The following is a 13077-nucleotide window of genomic DNA, read 5'->3' as shown; positions in this document are numbered from 1 at the left end:
TACATTCTGAAACAGGAATACTGTGCCGCTGTCCAAAAGGGAGGAGAGACAGAGAGGGACATTATTCAAAAAATTTATTTGCTTGCAAAACAAAGGCTTTATATATTCCTATTCGGAGAGGCTTAAGGCGATCAACGTTTTCCTAAGGACCCTTCCATAGTTTGCTGTTCAAGTACTGTTTTCTTCCTGCGGGTGGTTGTGGCTACAGAAGTCTTGGATTCCTGCAGAAAGACACAATGCAAGATGAATCAAAATGCTGCCTCAGGTTTTTGCACTGGAGGCTGGAAATGCAAGCTCTCTGTGCATGCAGCAGCACAATTCACTGGCATTCTCCACCGCAAGCCATGTTTGACCAGAAGAGGATTGCCCTGGAGAATTTCCTAGGCCCCAGGATTAATGTACCGTATTTTTCCGTATATAAGACACCCCCTATTTTGGGGGAAAGGTGGCCCAAAGTTGTTGAGCTTTTTAAAGGGGGAATTGCACAAGCGCCATCACCCCTGCAGGGCTGTTGCTGGGGGTTGGCAAAGTGGGCAGCTGCTCCCCCCCCCCCCACTGCAGGCGGGAAGCTCCCTAGAGCGCGGGCCGCCAACCAGCTGGCTGGCGGCTTCGCCTCCACGCTGCTGTGGGAAATGCTCCCTAGAGCGTGCGCATCCTGCAGCGGCATGGAGGTGGAATTGCGCGCCCAACCAGCTGGCTGACGGTGCGCAGCTCCCCCCCCCCCACTATCCGTGTATAAGATGACCCTAGTTTTTTGACATGATTTTTCAGTAAAAAAAAAACCTTGTCTAATACACAGAAAAATACGGTACCCCTTCACTCTGCCCATCCTTAGCTTCAGAGTTCACTGCAGCAGTCACCTGCCATCATGGGAGAGCTGTCTCCACTGATGTCAGCTCATTTTGAAACAGAAGTATGACTTTGCACAAGGTCAAGTATGACTCTTTAGTTCTCAAAGTGGGGACATTTTAATTAGGAACTGGCAGTGGGGGAAGAATCAGATCTAGAACTGAACACCTAGTAACTCGTGATTTACTCGGTTAGGTATTTAACAACTTTCAGGCTAGGTATGAGTCACTTCTAGTTAAATGTGGTCAGAATCCTGGACATGCCGTTAGAAAAGAACTAGGGCTCCCAGCTATTCATATGCATCTACAAGCCACAAGCTGTCTTCAGTAACGGACTTGGCTGGCTAGGCCAACATGGTAAACGTGGAAAGCATCCATTCGGAGCTACCAAGAGTCGCTTGTGGGTGCACCTTAAAAATATGGAGGAGTGCAAAAGTTTCTCGGTTGCAGACCCTTTCCTGGATACTGTACTTACTCTGGATGATATTCCTGTAGGATAACGTAGCTGGAGAATTCGGTACCTCGGACAAGAACGAGTGTCCCGCGTCACAGCTTTTTCCTAGCCCGGCAGAAGAAACAAGCAAACCCCAGTCAAAGGACACAAATATGGATGCCAGTGTTTGGCTCAATACAGTCTTTCTCCTACCCCACACTTGCATTTATGTTCCAAAGAACCCAGCGCAAGAGGGATGGGAAATTTGAAAGACCTCCAGATGTAGCTGGAAGATCTTTTCCCACTAAATGATAGTAAGTGGCATACATCAGCCTCTCGCCCCATTTACAGCTGCTGACTCTATGCCAGCTGCTACCGCCAGACCCATTAAACTACAATTCCCTGAGACCCCTGGCCATGTTAGCTTAGCCTGATGGGAACTGGACCCTGATAACTTCTGGAGGGCCACAGGTTCATTATCCCTGAATTAAAGAGATTTGCACTGTTTGTTTGTGTGCAACTTAAATCCCACTGAATATAAACAGTGTACTGAGACCGTGAGCAAGCTCGGAAGGTGCTTCAATGTGCGGCATTACCTATTTGTGGGTCCAGAGGCACCTTGCCCAGGAGAGGCACGTTCAAACTGTGGCACATGGCCTCTGCGCCACCAGTTGTTGGGGGGAATATCTGCGACTCGTTCTGTAAGATGAAGATGCCATTGAACATGAACCCAGCAGATACAAAAAGAGAGATTGGTTGTAAGCTTGCGGTCAGCAGATGTGAGTCTTATAATGCCTAGTACACTTCAAGTCCAGAACTCCATCTAGATTACAATCCTCAGTACAGTGGTACCTCGGGTTAAGTACTTAATTCGTTCCAGAGATTCGTTCTTAACCTGAAAGTGTTCTTAACCTGAAGCACCACTTTAGCTAATGGGCCTCCCGCTGCTGCCGCGCCACCGGAGCATGATTTGTTCTCATCCTGAAGCAAAGTTCTTAACCTGAGGCACTATTTCTGGGTTAGTGGAGTGTGTAATCTGAAGCGTATGTAACCTGAAGCGTATGTAACCCGAGGTACCACTGTACTGAGTTAGACGGGCCAATGATCTGACTTCGTATAAGGCAGCTTCCTGTCTTCCTAACACTTCCCACTCCTATATCGATAGGGCTGCAGTCCTGCCACTCAAAGTGCTCAGCCAGACGGAAACTGGGGCAGATTTTGAAACATCCTTGGTATTAGGGACCAACTCAAGTTTGTCTCAATGAGCCTTGAGCAGGGGCCACAAAACTCCTGGGAAATACAGATCCAAACCCTGTCAGAAGGTGGAAGGAACCATGAATGAATACACCAATAATTTGTGTGACAGTCGCGATAAAGCTGGGGAAAATGCAGGGTAGCATCTCATCAAAACAGCTTAAGGGGGACATTCTTCTGATGCTTAATGACCCGGTAGAGCAAGAATAATTCTCATGCTTAAATGTATGCAAGAAATATTACCTTACATTTCGGGCAAATGAAGCCACTCATATTTTCAACTACTCCTATGATTGGCAGCTTCACCTTACGGCAGAAGTTTATCTCTTTCCGAACGTCCTGAAGAGCGACTTCCTATTTAAAAACAGAACAGTAACCCAACAGAATGTTAATTCAGGTTCCCCAGATCTGTTTGATACTCCCCCCCCCCCCGTTTATTATAATGAGACAGCAGAGCCTATTTCTTCACAGGGATGCTGTACAGTTCATTGAAAGGCCCTTTTTTGCGCAATTAAAGGGGAGCCAAATGACAAAGCCAGGAACAAGAAGGAGGAGCCCATGAGCCTGCGGCCGTTTTGAACAGCAAAAACCACACCCCCCCCCCCAGCCGGATTGGCCAGCCGGGGGGCGTGACACAGGTACAGGGTTCAATGACACGGGGGCTTGGTTATACCTCGCTCACAACACCTCCCCTCCGTAGAGAGGCTTTCCCAGAGGACAACTGCCCTACAGCCTCCCCTTGGATAAACTCAGGCTGCAATCTGTTTGCCCACAAGCCCCGATGCATTCAACAGAGCATATTGGTCATCTCCAATATTCTCCATATTTGAGATTACAGAGAATGGTCGATTACTCTCTTTCTGGGTGGGTGGTGCTTGTGGCCTCTAGCCGGTCAGCCACCATCCCCAGCAGCCAAAATAGCCACTACCTCCAGCCCAGCCACTTAGAATCCGGCTGGCTGCAGGGCAGGGTTGCCTGCCCAAATCCTTCAATTAGAACATGCCAATTAGGGGCCTACTAGTAGTAATAATAATAATAATAATAATAATAATAATAATAATTTATTTACAGCCCATCCTCCCCGATCAGAACTGGGCTCAGGGCGGCTAACACCAATAAAATTACAATAAAAAGTAATAGGAAAGGGGGGGAAAAGAAGAAGAAAAAAAACAGTTAATTAAAATACGGGTTAAAATATGGGTTAAAATACAATTGAAAATGCAGCCTCATTTTAGTAGTAGCCCATAAATCAGAACCATAAGGCGAGGAAAACAGTTTTTATACAGTGAAATCAAAGTATTCCCTCCTACTGAAGCTTCCAAAAAAGAAAAGAAAATGAGACGGGCGGAGCTGAGCAAAAGTCATTTAGTTAGGGCTTATCCCCACCTCTATTTGCCCCACTGCTTTCCCCCTGGGGAAGCCCAATCTTTATCGCTGCAGATTGCTGCTGGTTCCGATTTAGCGCTAAAGAGTGTGTTTTCCAGGGGAAAGCATTGGGGCAAAGGCAAAACCACTCATATCCATGCCTGGGACAAGTGGAAAACCACTCAGACCCACACTTGCTGGGCACAGGACAAGTGGAAGTTTGGACGCACTGTGAGTCTCCTACTCAGCTAAATCTCTGAGTTTTAACTCCTAGAGTTGTGTACCTTACCTGAGGGGTGGTGATTACCACTGCCCCGTCTATGTTGGCTGCGCTGAGGTACTGCACTATAGATAAGTGCTCATCTGATGTTCCTGGAGGTGTATCTACAATAAGGTAGTCGACTTCGCCCCAGTCCACATCACGGAGAAACTGCTTAATCATTCCTGGAAACATAACACGCATGATTAAAGTTGGGTGTTTATATTTTGCTCCCTGAAACTGTATCCAGCTGCCACCATTTCTATGGCTCAAATGAGAATTGTGTCTCAGCAGTGTTTGCTGTCTCCATTAGAGGTCTAAGAGCATGTGTAACATGCACTAGCAAAAAAATATACGTGGGGGAGGGATCTGAACTCAGAACTACACAGTTCAATTCTGACAAGCATGCTTGAGGTGGTCTGGAAACAACATCTGATTTCCTCCCCCCTCCGGTTTCTGGAGTGATTTAAGAAGCACTGGAGCAGTGTGCGTAAGCAAACAGACGAAGGCAGATGATGCATGTTCTCAGCTGGTAATCAGTGGAGCTAAGATCCAATGACTAGAAAATGCTGAATTCTGAAACAGGGTTAGTGGTTTTTTTACTTCGTAGAACAGATAATGCAACAGTTGCTTAAGTTACTTTGATTTCTAGTTTGAAGATGCTTTGGTTGGTTTTAAAACTTTTTGTGTGTGTCAGCTACTTGTGAACTCTGTTGAGAGCCTGTCTCAAGATATGCTATTCATAAATTAAAAGAAATAAAAAATACCCTTAAAGCCACAATGCTATTAGCCCCAACTCATCTCTACCACGAGCTGACAGAAGTCAGATTTTATCAAGTGTGACTCTACATTGCAGCTTCACAATCCCTCTTTACTTCTTTTCTGTGTGACCACCCCCTCAAGCAAAGCACCAGAAATGTTGCCAGTTCCTATCAAACAGTGAAAGTAACTTAAAATGTTATGAACTAAGGCTTTAAAAAATAACCACTGAGCTAATTGAATTTCAGTCCCTTGCATTCTACGAGGCAAGTCTTTGTTGGTACTGATCATTGTGAGATACACACCATTTTTTTTGGGTCCTCTCCAAATAACGGCATCATCAGGGCTGCCGAGTAAGAATCCCACTGACATGACTCCTAAGTTTTCTTCAACATACTACAAACAAAAGCACATACGTGTTTGGCAAAACGGACAATGTAGTTTAAATAAATTATTGCTGCTTCTGAACAAGCAGCTGTGGTTGTCTTACCGCTTCTAGCATAGATATGTGAAAACTTGAACTTTCTGGTACCTAGACTAATTTGCCTGATGCAAATCACTTGGCATACAACCAGCCAGTAGGCAGCTTCAGGAAGTTCAGCATCAAAATACTTGCCAACACAGATGAGGCACTGCGTGTAACAATAATATTTCCCCTGCCCTCCCCCAACACTCTTTTTTTTTTTTTTGAAAGGTGCTGTTATCATTGCCTCCATGAACCAGGAAGCGTATTCACATGATTTTTTTAAAAAACAACTCACCACTGGAGACCATCCAGAACCACTTTGGTGAACCTGAAAAAGTAAACATTTTATGTTAGTGTATGTCTGGGGAGCAGGTTTCTGTCGAGGGCTGCATTCCATCAGGGATCTCCTTTTAGGGGCTGCATGACAGTGTTGGGTGGAGGCAAAACTAGCAAAATAACAACTGAGGGTGTGCGGGGATTATTTTGTTTTTGTTATTTTTGTATGCACTTCTTTTTCCTGTTTTTATACTGTAAACTGCCCTGTGATTCTCAGACGAAGGGTGGTAGAGAAATCAAATAAACAAATAATAGCACTAATGGATGGGGCCACCCCTTTTTACTCCCTCCCTCTCCCCACATAGTGGGCTGCCAAGAGTGGGGCACATTGCTTTTGCCAGGGGTCTGGACAGACTGCTTGCAGAGGGCTTTACCACAGCTGGATTGCGAACCTTGTGGCTGTACTCTAAAGCGCTCTACGTAGGGCTTCCCTTGGGACTGGTCCAGAAGCTGCAGCTGGTGCAGAATGCTGCAATCAGTTTTTCTGAAAGGAGCATGTGGATACACACACGTATTCCACGGCTATGAAGGGGGACTGCACTGGTTTCCCATCAGCTCCTGGGCTACATTCAAGGCCATGTTGTTAAAATATAACCCCCTTAACCACTTTTAGCAGGTTACATGAAAGATTGCCTGCTACTGTATAGACCTGTAAGATCAGCTGGGCAAATTCTGTTTGCGGCACCATATCCTACAGAATATCACAGGGTGGTGAACCCCCTAGTGGCATTCTCTGCTATTGCCCCGTTCCATGGAATGCCCTTCCCTCTGCCGTACCTGAAGCAGTTGCTTGAGATGTCTTCAAAGACTTCTCTTTTTGCCCAGGCTATCCCTGACTATAAGACTGGACCCTTTATTATGTGCGTAAGCCCACTTGAATCTGTTTTACTTGCTTTTACATTGTTTTCTTAGTTTTAGGCTGAATTTTAATTTTACTTGATATTGTTTCCATACACAGCTCAGAGCTGTTTTTTTTTAAAAAACACACTATTAATCCAGTTGGAAATACTTTTATAAAAATAAATCCCTTTTGGCTCCCATCCCCAACTGTCCTCCTCCTCCTCTACCTCTGGCGTCCCCCCAACAGCACAAACAGCTAGTATACATAGAACAAGCACACCAGTTATCTAATAAGAACCTCAATACCCTGCTGCTGCTCACAATTTGTGACAGGGAATTTTTAAAACATTACTGGGGGGGAAAGGTAGGTGGTAATACAGAACTTAACATGTAAACTCCCTGAGGCTTGCTCCAGGCCTGGATATTTGCAACACAATATACCTGACAAAGAAAGAGAGCCAGAGACCTGCAGCACCTGTTCATAAACATGGTAGACACTATGTGTAGACAACCCTAGTAACAAACACATACTCTCCCCCACATAAACCACATTTTTTCTTTCTAACAAAGGCTCCTGGTGAGCCAAACCCTGCACAGAGACTCATCAAGACTCCTCCCAAGTCATTTTTCATTTTCGAGCTTTTTAACAGAACCTAAATGGTAGTGGTTTATCACCAGTTTTGTGCAGTCTAAGCAGCTGTTCCCTGCTGAAAGAACAATTGAAGCAAAGCTGAAAGGGAGCCCTATGCTCATTCAGCCAAAATCTTGGCTTAAAAATTTGTATAAAGGTAAGGTAAATGACCCCTGGATGGTGAAGTCCAGTCAAAGGCAACTATGGAGAGTAGCGCTCATCTTGTTTCAGGCCAAGGAAGCTGGCGTTTGTCCAAAGACAGCTTTCTGTGTCATGTGGTCAGCAGGACTAAACTGCTTCTGGTGCAACAGAATGTGATGAGTGCCAGTGCATGGAAACACTGTTTGCCTTCCCGCCGCAGTGGTACCTATCGCTGAAGACAGCTACAGGGCAGATGCGCTTCAAGTCTAACAAACCCTAAAGAAACATCTGACCAGGCAAATCAGACGTGGCAGTGGTCCCACAATGTTTTCTTCCATTTATGTAGTCATATCATACCTGTTCCCCCTCCAGGCCCATGATTTTAGGGATGGATGGACCACAGATGTCAATGTCCAGCACAGCAACCTGGAGGGAGTTGGAAGTAAGTTGAGGAAGGGGAAGTTAGAAGTGAGCAAGCAGGACTTGCAAAATGTCTGTCCAGGGTTTTTCAGAGCTGACATTTTTTGTCCCCTTCTCCCTAGCAGTAAGTCAGCACACTGTGATCACGAAATATGCTCATTGGGCTGTTTTGAGGTAACCGCCCCCTTTAAGGCTTTCCTCCCCAAAATATTTTTTGTACTGCAAACCTAGGGATTCCTCCAAGCCTCCTGGCATTTCCCTCTTGTGATGAACGGTGCCATTTCTGGCCACATAAGGCCTGGCACTTGATGCATGACCTTGCCATGATTACATATCAGGAATAGAGAACCTGTGGCTCTCCAGATGCTATTCAGTCACCTCCCATCATCCCTGCCCCACTGGTCATGCTGGCTGTGGCTGATGGGGAGTTGGGGGCCCAATATCTGGAGGACTAAAGGTTACCCATCCCTGGTATACATGTTGGAACACTACACACAGAAAAATTCCAAACACTAGGAATAGCAAAGTGAATTACAGCGAAGAGATGTGAAGTCCAGTCCCAAGTATGTTTATTTGATCTATTTATTTTAGTGTAGTACATGTGAGTAGACAGAGATATGCTCCTCATCAGGGTAAAATTGCACAAACACACATGCATGTAGTTATTCAAAGGCTGTAAACTTTATTCTAAAATGTAGACTAGATGTGAAAAAACTCTTGCCCTCCAGATGTCGCAGAACTACAACTCCCAGCAGCCCTAACAATCACGGCCAATGATTAGGGATGATAGGAACTGTAGTTCAGGAACATCCTGTAGTTCAGGAACATCTGGAGGGCCAAAAGTTCCTAACACCTGTGTCTACTTTCCAAAGTTATGTTTGGCTGTCATATCACATACATAGCGCAAGGAAAAACTTGTGCAATATTCTTAATACAACATATGAATAACTGCTCACTGTTCATCTCTGGAATATTTTCCATTAGTTCCTACAGGTACATCCATTATCGCTATTAGCAAAATGAACTATTTAAGAGCCAGGGTGGAGTAGTGGTTGAAGCATTAACTAGGAATGGGGAGATTTCAAACCATATCACCACTCAACTGTGAGGCTCACTAGGGGCTAGTAATACCCCCTCAGCTTAACCCCTCTCACAAGGTAAGGATTTTAAAAAGGGGTTGGGAGGATCATTTACTATGCCCTCTGCAACACAAAACAAATATATTCTAAAACAACATAATAAATTGTTTCACCCTAGAAAAATACAATATTTGTTCATTTTAAACCCAAGCTACATTATTTCTGTAACTATATTTAAATCACATATTGCAACCATGTCAATATTTAGAGATGAATTGTCTTCTTTGTCACCATTTACAATTGAATAATATGGGCTTCAAAAACAAACAAAAGTTATAAACAGGATCACACTCACCTGTTTGGTTTCATCTTCAGCCAAGCCATGCGCCAAGTGAGCACTGAATGTGCTCTTCCCTACCCCTCCTTTGCCAGACAACACCAGCAGTTTGTGTTTCACAGCTTTCATTTTCTCCTTGATTTCCTCAATAGCTTAGACAGGGGGAAAAGGCAAAGCACAGAATTTGCGTGGGAAAGAAGCCATTCTAAACAGAATCTGTTCCCTCATGCAGCATGAAGGTGCCCAGTTCCTAGGGAGCTCTATCAACTACATAACCAGGTTTGCAGATTAATTTCTGCTAAAAGATATTCCTAATGCTACAGCTCTAATAGCTGCCTGTACAAGTCATGGGAAACAAATAAAGTCTGCAGGTGAAGCTTTGCCCATTGCCACATTTGTACAATGGGAAAACAATGTTCAGAAAAGGGAAACCAAAATAAGAACATTAAGAGCCTGCTGGATGAGGCCAATGGCCCATCTAGTCCAGCATTCTGTTCTCACAGAATGGGAAGCTAGCAAGCAGGATTCAGGCACAACAGCACTCTCCCCTGCCCTCCTGTGGACTTCAGCAAGTGGTGTTCAGAAGCACCTGTGCTTCCAACCCCTGAGGCACAGCATAGCCAAGCCACTGCAGCTAGCACCCACTGATAACCTTATCCTCCTCCATGAATCTGTCTAATCCTCTAGTTTGTGGCCATCACCTATGTGGGAGGGAGTTCCACAGCTTAACTAAGTGCTGTGTGAAGAAGTACATGATCCAAGAGGGATGGTGTGGCTCTCCTATGAGAGAAAAGGTTACAACATTTGGGTTTTTTAGTAAATAGGGCCGGGAGAGAGGTTTATTAGGAAAGGAATTTAGAATAAAACCTGTGACTGAAGCAGCCTGGCAGTGCCTCCCTCCCCCCTTGAGATGATATGCTTTAGTTGAGATTTCTGCACTGCAGAATCACAGAATCGTAGTCAGAAGGGACCCCCAAGGGTAATCCAGCCCACCCCCTGCAATGCAGGAATCTTAGCTAAAGCCTCAAGCAGGACTTGACATCTTTCCGCAGGGCCTGCAAGACTGAGCTGTTCCACCAGGCCTTTGGCCAAAGCACAGTCTGACCCCCTCCTTTGGTAATCCTCATAGCCCAATGGTTGCCATTAATTTGATTTTGAATTGATTTTAGAACGAATTGATTTTAGAATGCTGTGTTACTTTATTGTTGTTAGCCGCTCTGAGCCCGGCTTCAGCTAGGGAGGGCGGGATATAAATAAAATTTTATTATTTTTTATTATTATGACCGACAGCCATTCAACCTCTGCTTTAAAAACCCTCCAAGGAAGGAGAGCCCACCACCTCCCGAGGGAGACCATTACCCTGCCAAAACAGCTGTTACTGCCAGAAAGATGTTGAGCCTTAGCCTCCTTTCTTGGGGCCATGGGTTCGAGTCCTACCCTCTGGAGCGGGAGAAAACTAGCCTGCCCCGTCTTCCGTGGGGCAGCCCTTAAGATATTGGAAGAGGGCTCTCCTATCTCCTCTCAGCCTACTCCTTCCCAGGCTAAACATACCAGGCTCCTTCGATGCAAGGGGGTCAGACTAGATGACCCCCGGGACCCCTCCCAACTCCACGGTTCCATGCGATCCTTACCTGGGTCGGGTCCCACGGGCCCCCTGGAGGAGCACACGCCCTGGTTGGGGCACCCCTGGCAGGCCTCGGCCTTGCCCGCCTGGTCGCTGCCGGTGCCTGGGCATTCTGGCAGAGGCGAAAGGAAAGAGAAGGTCCCGCGTTAGTGGAAGCCGGCGAAGAGCACCCCCACCCCCACCACACACACCGCCTACCCCTGTCTTTCCCCTCACCCTGAGGCGGCACGTCCAGCAAGGCCGGCCCTGCCGCCGCAGCCATGGCGGAACCAGCTGAGGAGAAACGCGGCGAAAACACAAATACAGGCACTTCCGGCGAGGGGCGCCACCTTCAAAAGAGTCCCCCTTTCCCCACTTCCGGTTGCGCGCTCGAAAATGGGTCCTCCCCTAGCTTAAGCCGGTGACGTTCGTTCCGATTACGGCCCGAGCAAGCAGGAAGGAGGAGCATCCCGGAGCCCCGCCCGATTGCCCGAGGCAAAGGTGCGCATGCGTATGTATGTTTGAAGGCGGGTCGGGCGAAGGGATAGCATTGAAAGAAGGCGAGCTGGGCGAAAAGCGTTTCAGTGTCACGTGGCCTGATCCGGCGTTTGCGATTGGATGGCCCCGAGTTTGTGCGAGTTCGCTGAGGGAACTCGAGCGGCTCCTTCAGTCCGGGGCGGGCGGCGAAAACCGCGTGTTTCCCGTGACACGTGGGCGTTCGTTCACACGTTATTCCTAAAAAAGTGCTCCCTCTAGCTGAAAACAGCGGGCCATGCTAGCATTAAAAGGACACACATACGTGAAAATAACCAAAGGCAATGAAATAAAATTTACTGAAACCTTTTATTAAAATTTCAGGAATATTGCTGCAAAACAAAAAGATCTGCCCATTTCTCCCCTAGTACAATTAAAATAACTCATGATTGGAGTGTATTGTCTGCCTTGTACCCCTGAGGTCCCCTAGGTTGCAATGACTGAAAGTATTATTAATGTTAAAAAGCAATATTAAAAAGCACACAAAACCATCCAAAGACCCTCTTATCCCCAGTGCCGTCTAATATCTTCTGCACAAAGCCATTGGAAGCAGCCATTGGGGGCATTGAGGTGCCCCCAATTTGCCAATGACATCCAGCTCTATTTCTCCATAATCAGAACAAAACAGTGACTTCTGTGTAGTTCAAGGGGACTCCCATTGAATGAACTTGCTCCCAAGTAATGGCATTCATAGGGCAGGATGGCAGCTGGAGAGTGGGCAAATAGCCCCAGATTCAAATGTCACTATGATAAGCTTGCCAACAACTTATGGGGTGGCAAGGAGAGAGGAAAGCCTCTTCTCTTTTTACCAGAAATCTGCAGGCGAGGTATGGGGCAGCCACCTTCTGATTTTAAGTATTAGTTAATATTTAACACATAAGAGGGAAGTTTGGACCAGGAGGGACTTTCTCACTCACACTTTTAGTCAGCGCTTTTTTTTCTAAAATAATAATGTTTAGGGGTACTCTCATTTTGACTCAAGAAAACCACCACTTTATAGTTCAAATTGGGGGAAATAAATAGAGTAAATGGACAAAAGTATAGAGATTCACAAAATGTTTAGGGGTATGCGTCCCCCCCAGAAAAAAGCACTGCTTTTAGTAATGATGCTGGCCTATGACCACTTGGGGTCCTCTGGTCTTCCTCTTTCAACAGGTCTCTCAAACTGATACCTTTATATTTTCTATAGTTTCAACTGCCATTATATGTGGAATTGTTTTCCATCGCTTTCATCCTGGTTTTTTGTTGTTTTTTTGTGTTTTGCTTTACATTCATAGCAGTTTCTTTTGGTGCGTTTTATTGTGTGGCTTTGTGATAAAAGGTCAAATCAAATAAATAAACACGGAGTGGATGTTTCTGTTTCGAGTGTGGGGTTTCAGGGTTTGTCTGTTTTTTAATAAATATGATGGTATTGTAGCACCCTGCTTGTGGTTAACGCTTAGCTGGAATGAAATATTCAACGCAGCAATAGAGAAATTAAAATAATAATTTATTTGTCAGACAAATAAATGAGAGACACAGTGGTATATGGATACCAAAGCTCTGCCCACTCCAGCCCTGATGGCCAGCACTTATATTTCCTCAGCCCAGCCCCCTTGCTCCTCCTTTGGCTGCCTCTGTCCAATCAGCCTGGTTGAAATTCCTATTGGCTGTTTGCTAGAACCAGTCATAAAAGATACACCCATTTCCTATTACCTTTTATGGGAGACAAAGAGCTATATTTCCTTCTATCCATAAATGGCAGACAAGTAGCCATATATCTTACATTTGCC

General features: G+C 45.7%; 1 protein-coding gene across 1 annotated transcript; it reads right to left on the bottom strand.

Moving 5' to 3' along the window:
- Positions 1-57: 57 nt before the first annotated feature.
- On the bottom strand, positions 58-11156 carry NUBP1 (NUBP iron-sulfur cluster assembly factor 1, cytosolic). Its single transcript, XM_080981231.1, has 11 exons — positions 11009-11156; positions 10800-10904; positions 9187-9320; positions 7690-7758; positions 5680-5712; positions 5224-5314; positions 4190-4344; positions 2779-2889; positions 1878-1980; positions 1324-1407; positions 58-221 (listed from the first exon to the last, which is right to left on the bottom strand). The coding sequence occupies exons 1-11, from the start codon at positions 11052-11054 to the stop codon at positions 169-171; spliced, it is 984 nt and encodes a 327-aa protein (XP_080837357.1). The 5' UTR covers positions 11055-11156; the 3' UTR covers positions 58-168.
- Between the last annotated feature and the right edge of the window lie 1921 nt (positions 11157-13077).

Source organism: Podarcis pityusensis (assembly GCF_964106645.2).
Source record: "Podarcis pityusensis genome assembly, chromosome: 14".
NCBI lineage: Eukaryota > Metazoa > Chordata > Lepidosauria > Squamata > Lacertidae > Podarcis > Podarcis pityusensis.
Note: the sequence above shows the minus strand (reverse complement) of the source record. Positions and strands in the feature narration are given on the sequence as shown.

Excerpts from the sequence above, each read along its gene's own strand:
- NUBP1 (XM_080981231.1), bottom strand. The coding sequence starts at position 11,054 with ATGGCTGCGGCGGCAGGGCCGGCCTTGCTGGACGTGCCGCCTCAGG. Across the intron at positions 4,345-5,223 it reads GAGAGGACCCAAAAAAAATG|GAATGATTAAGCAGTTTCTC; the intron begins GTGTGTATCTCA and ends TTATGTTTCCAG. Across the intron at positions 222-1,323 it reads CTACAGGAATATCATCCAGA|GAATCCAAGACTTCTGTAGC; the intron begins GTAAGTACAGTA and ends GTCTTTCTGCAG.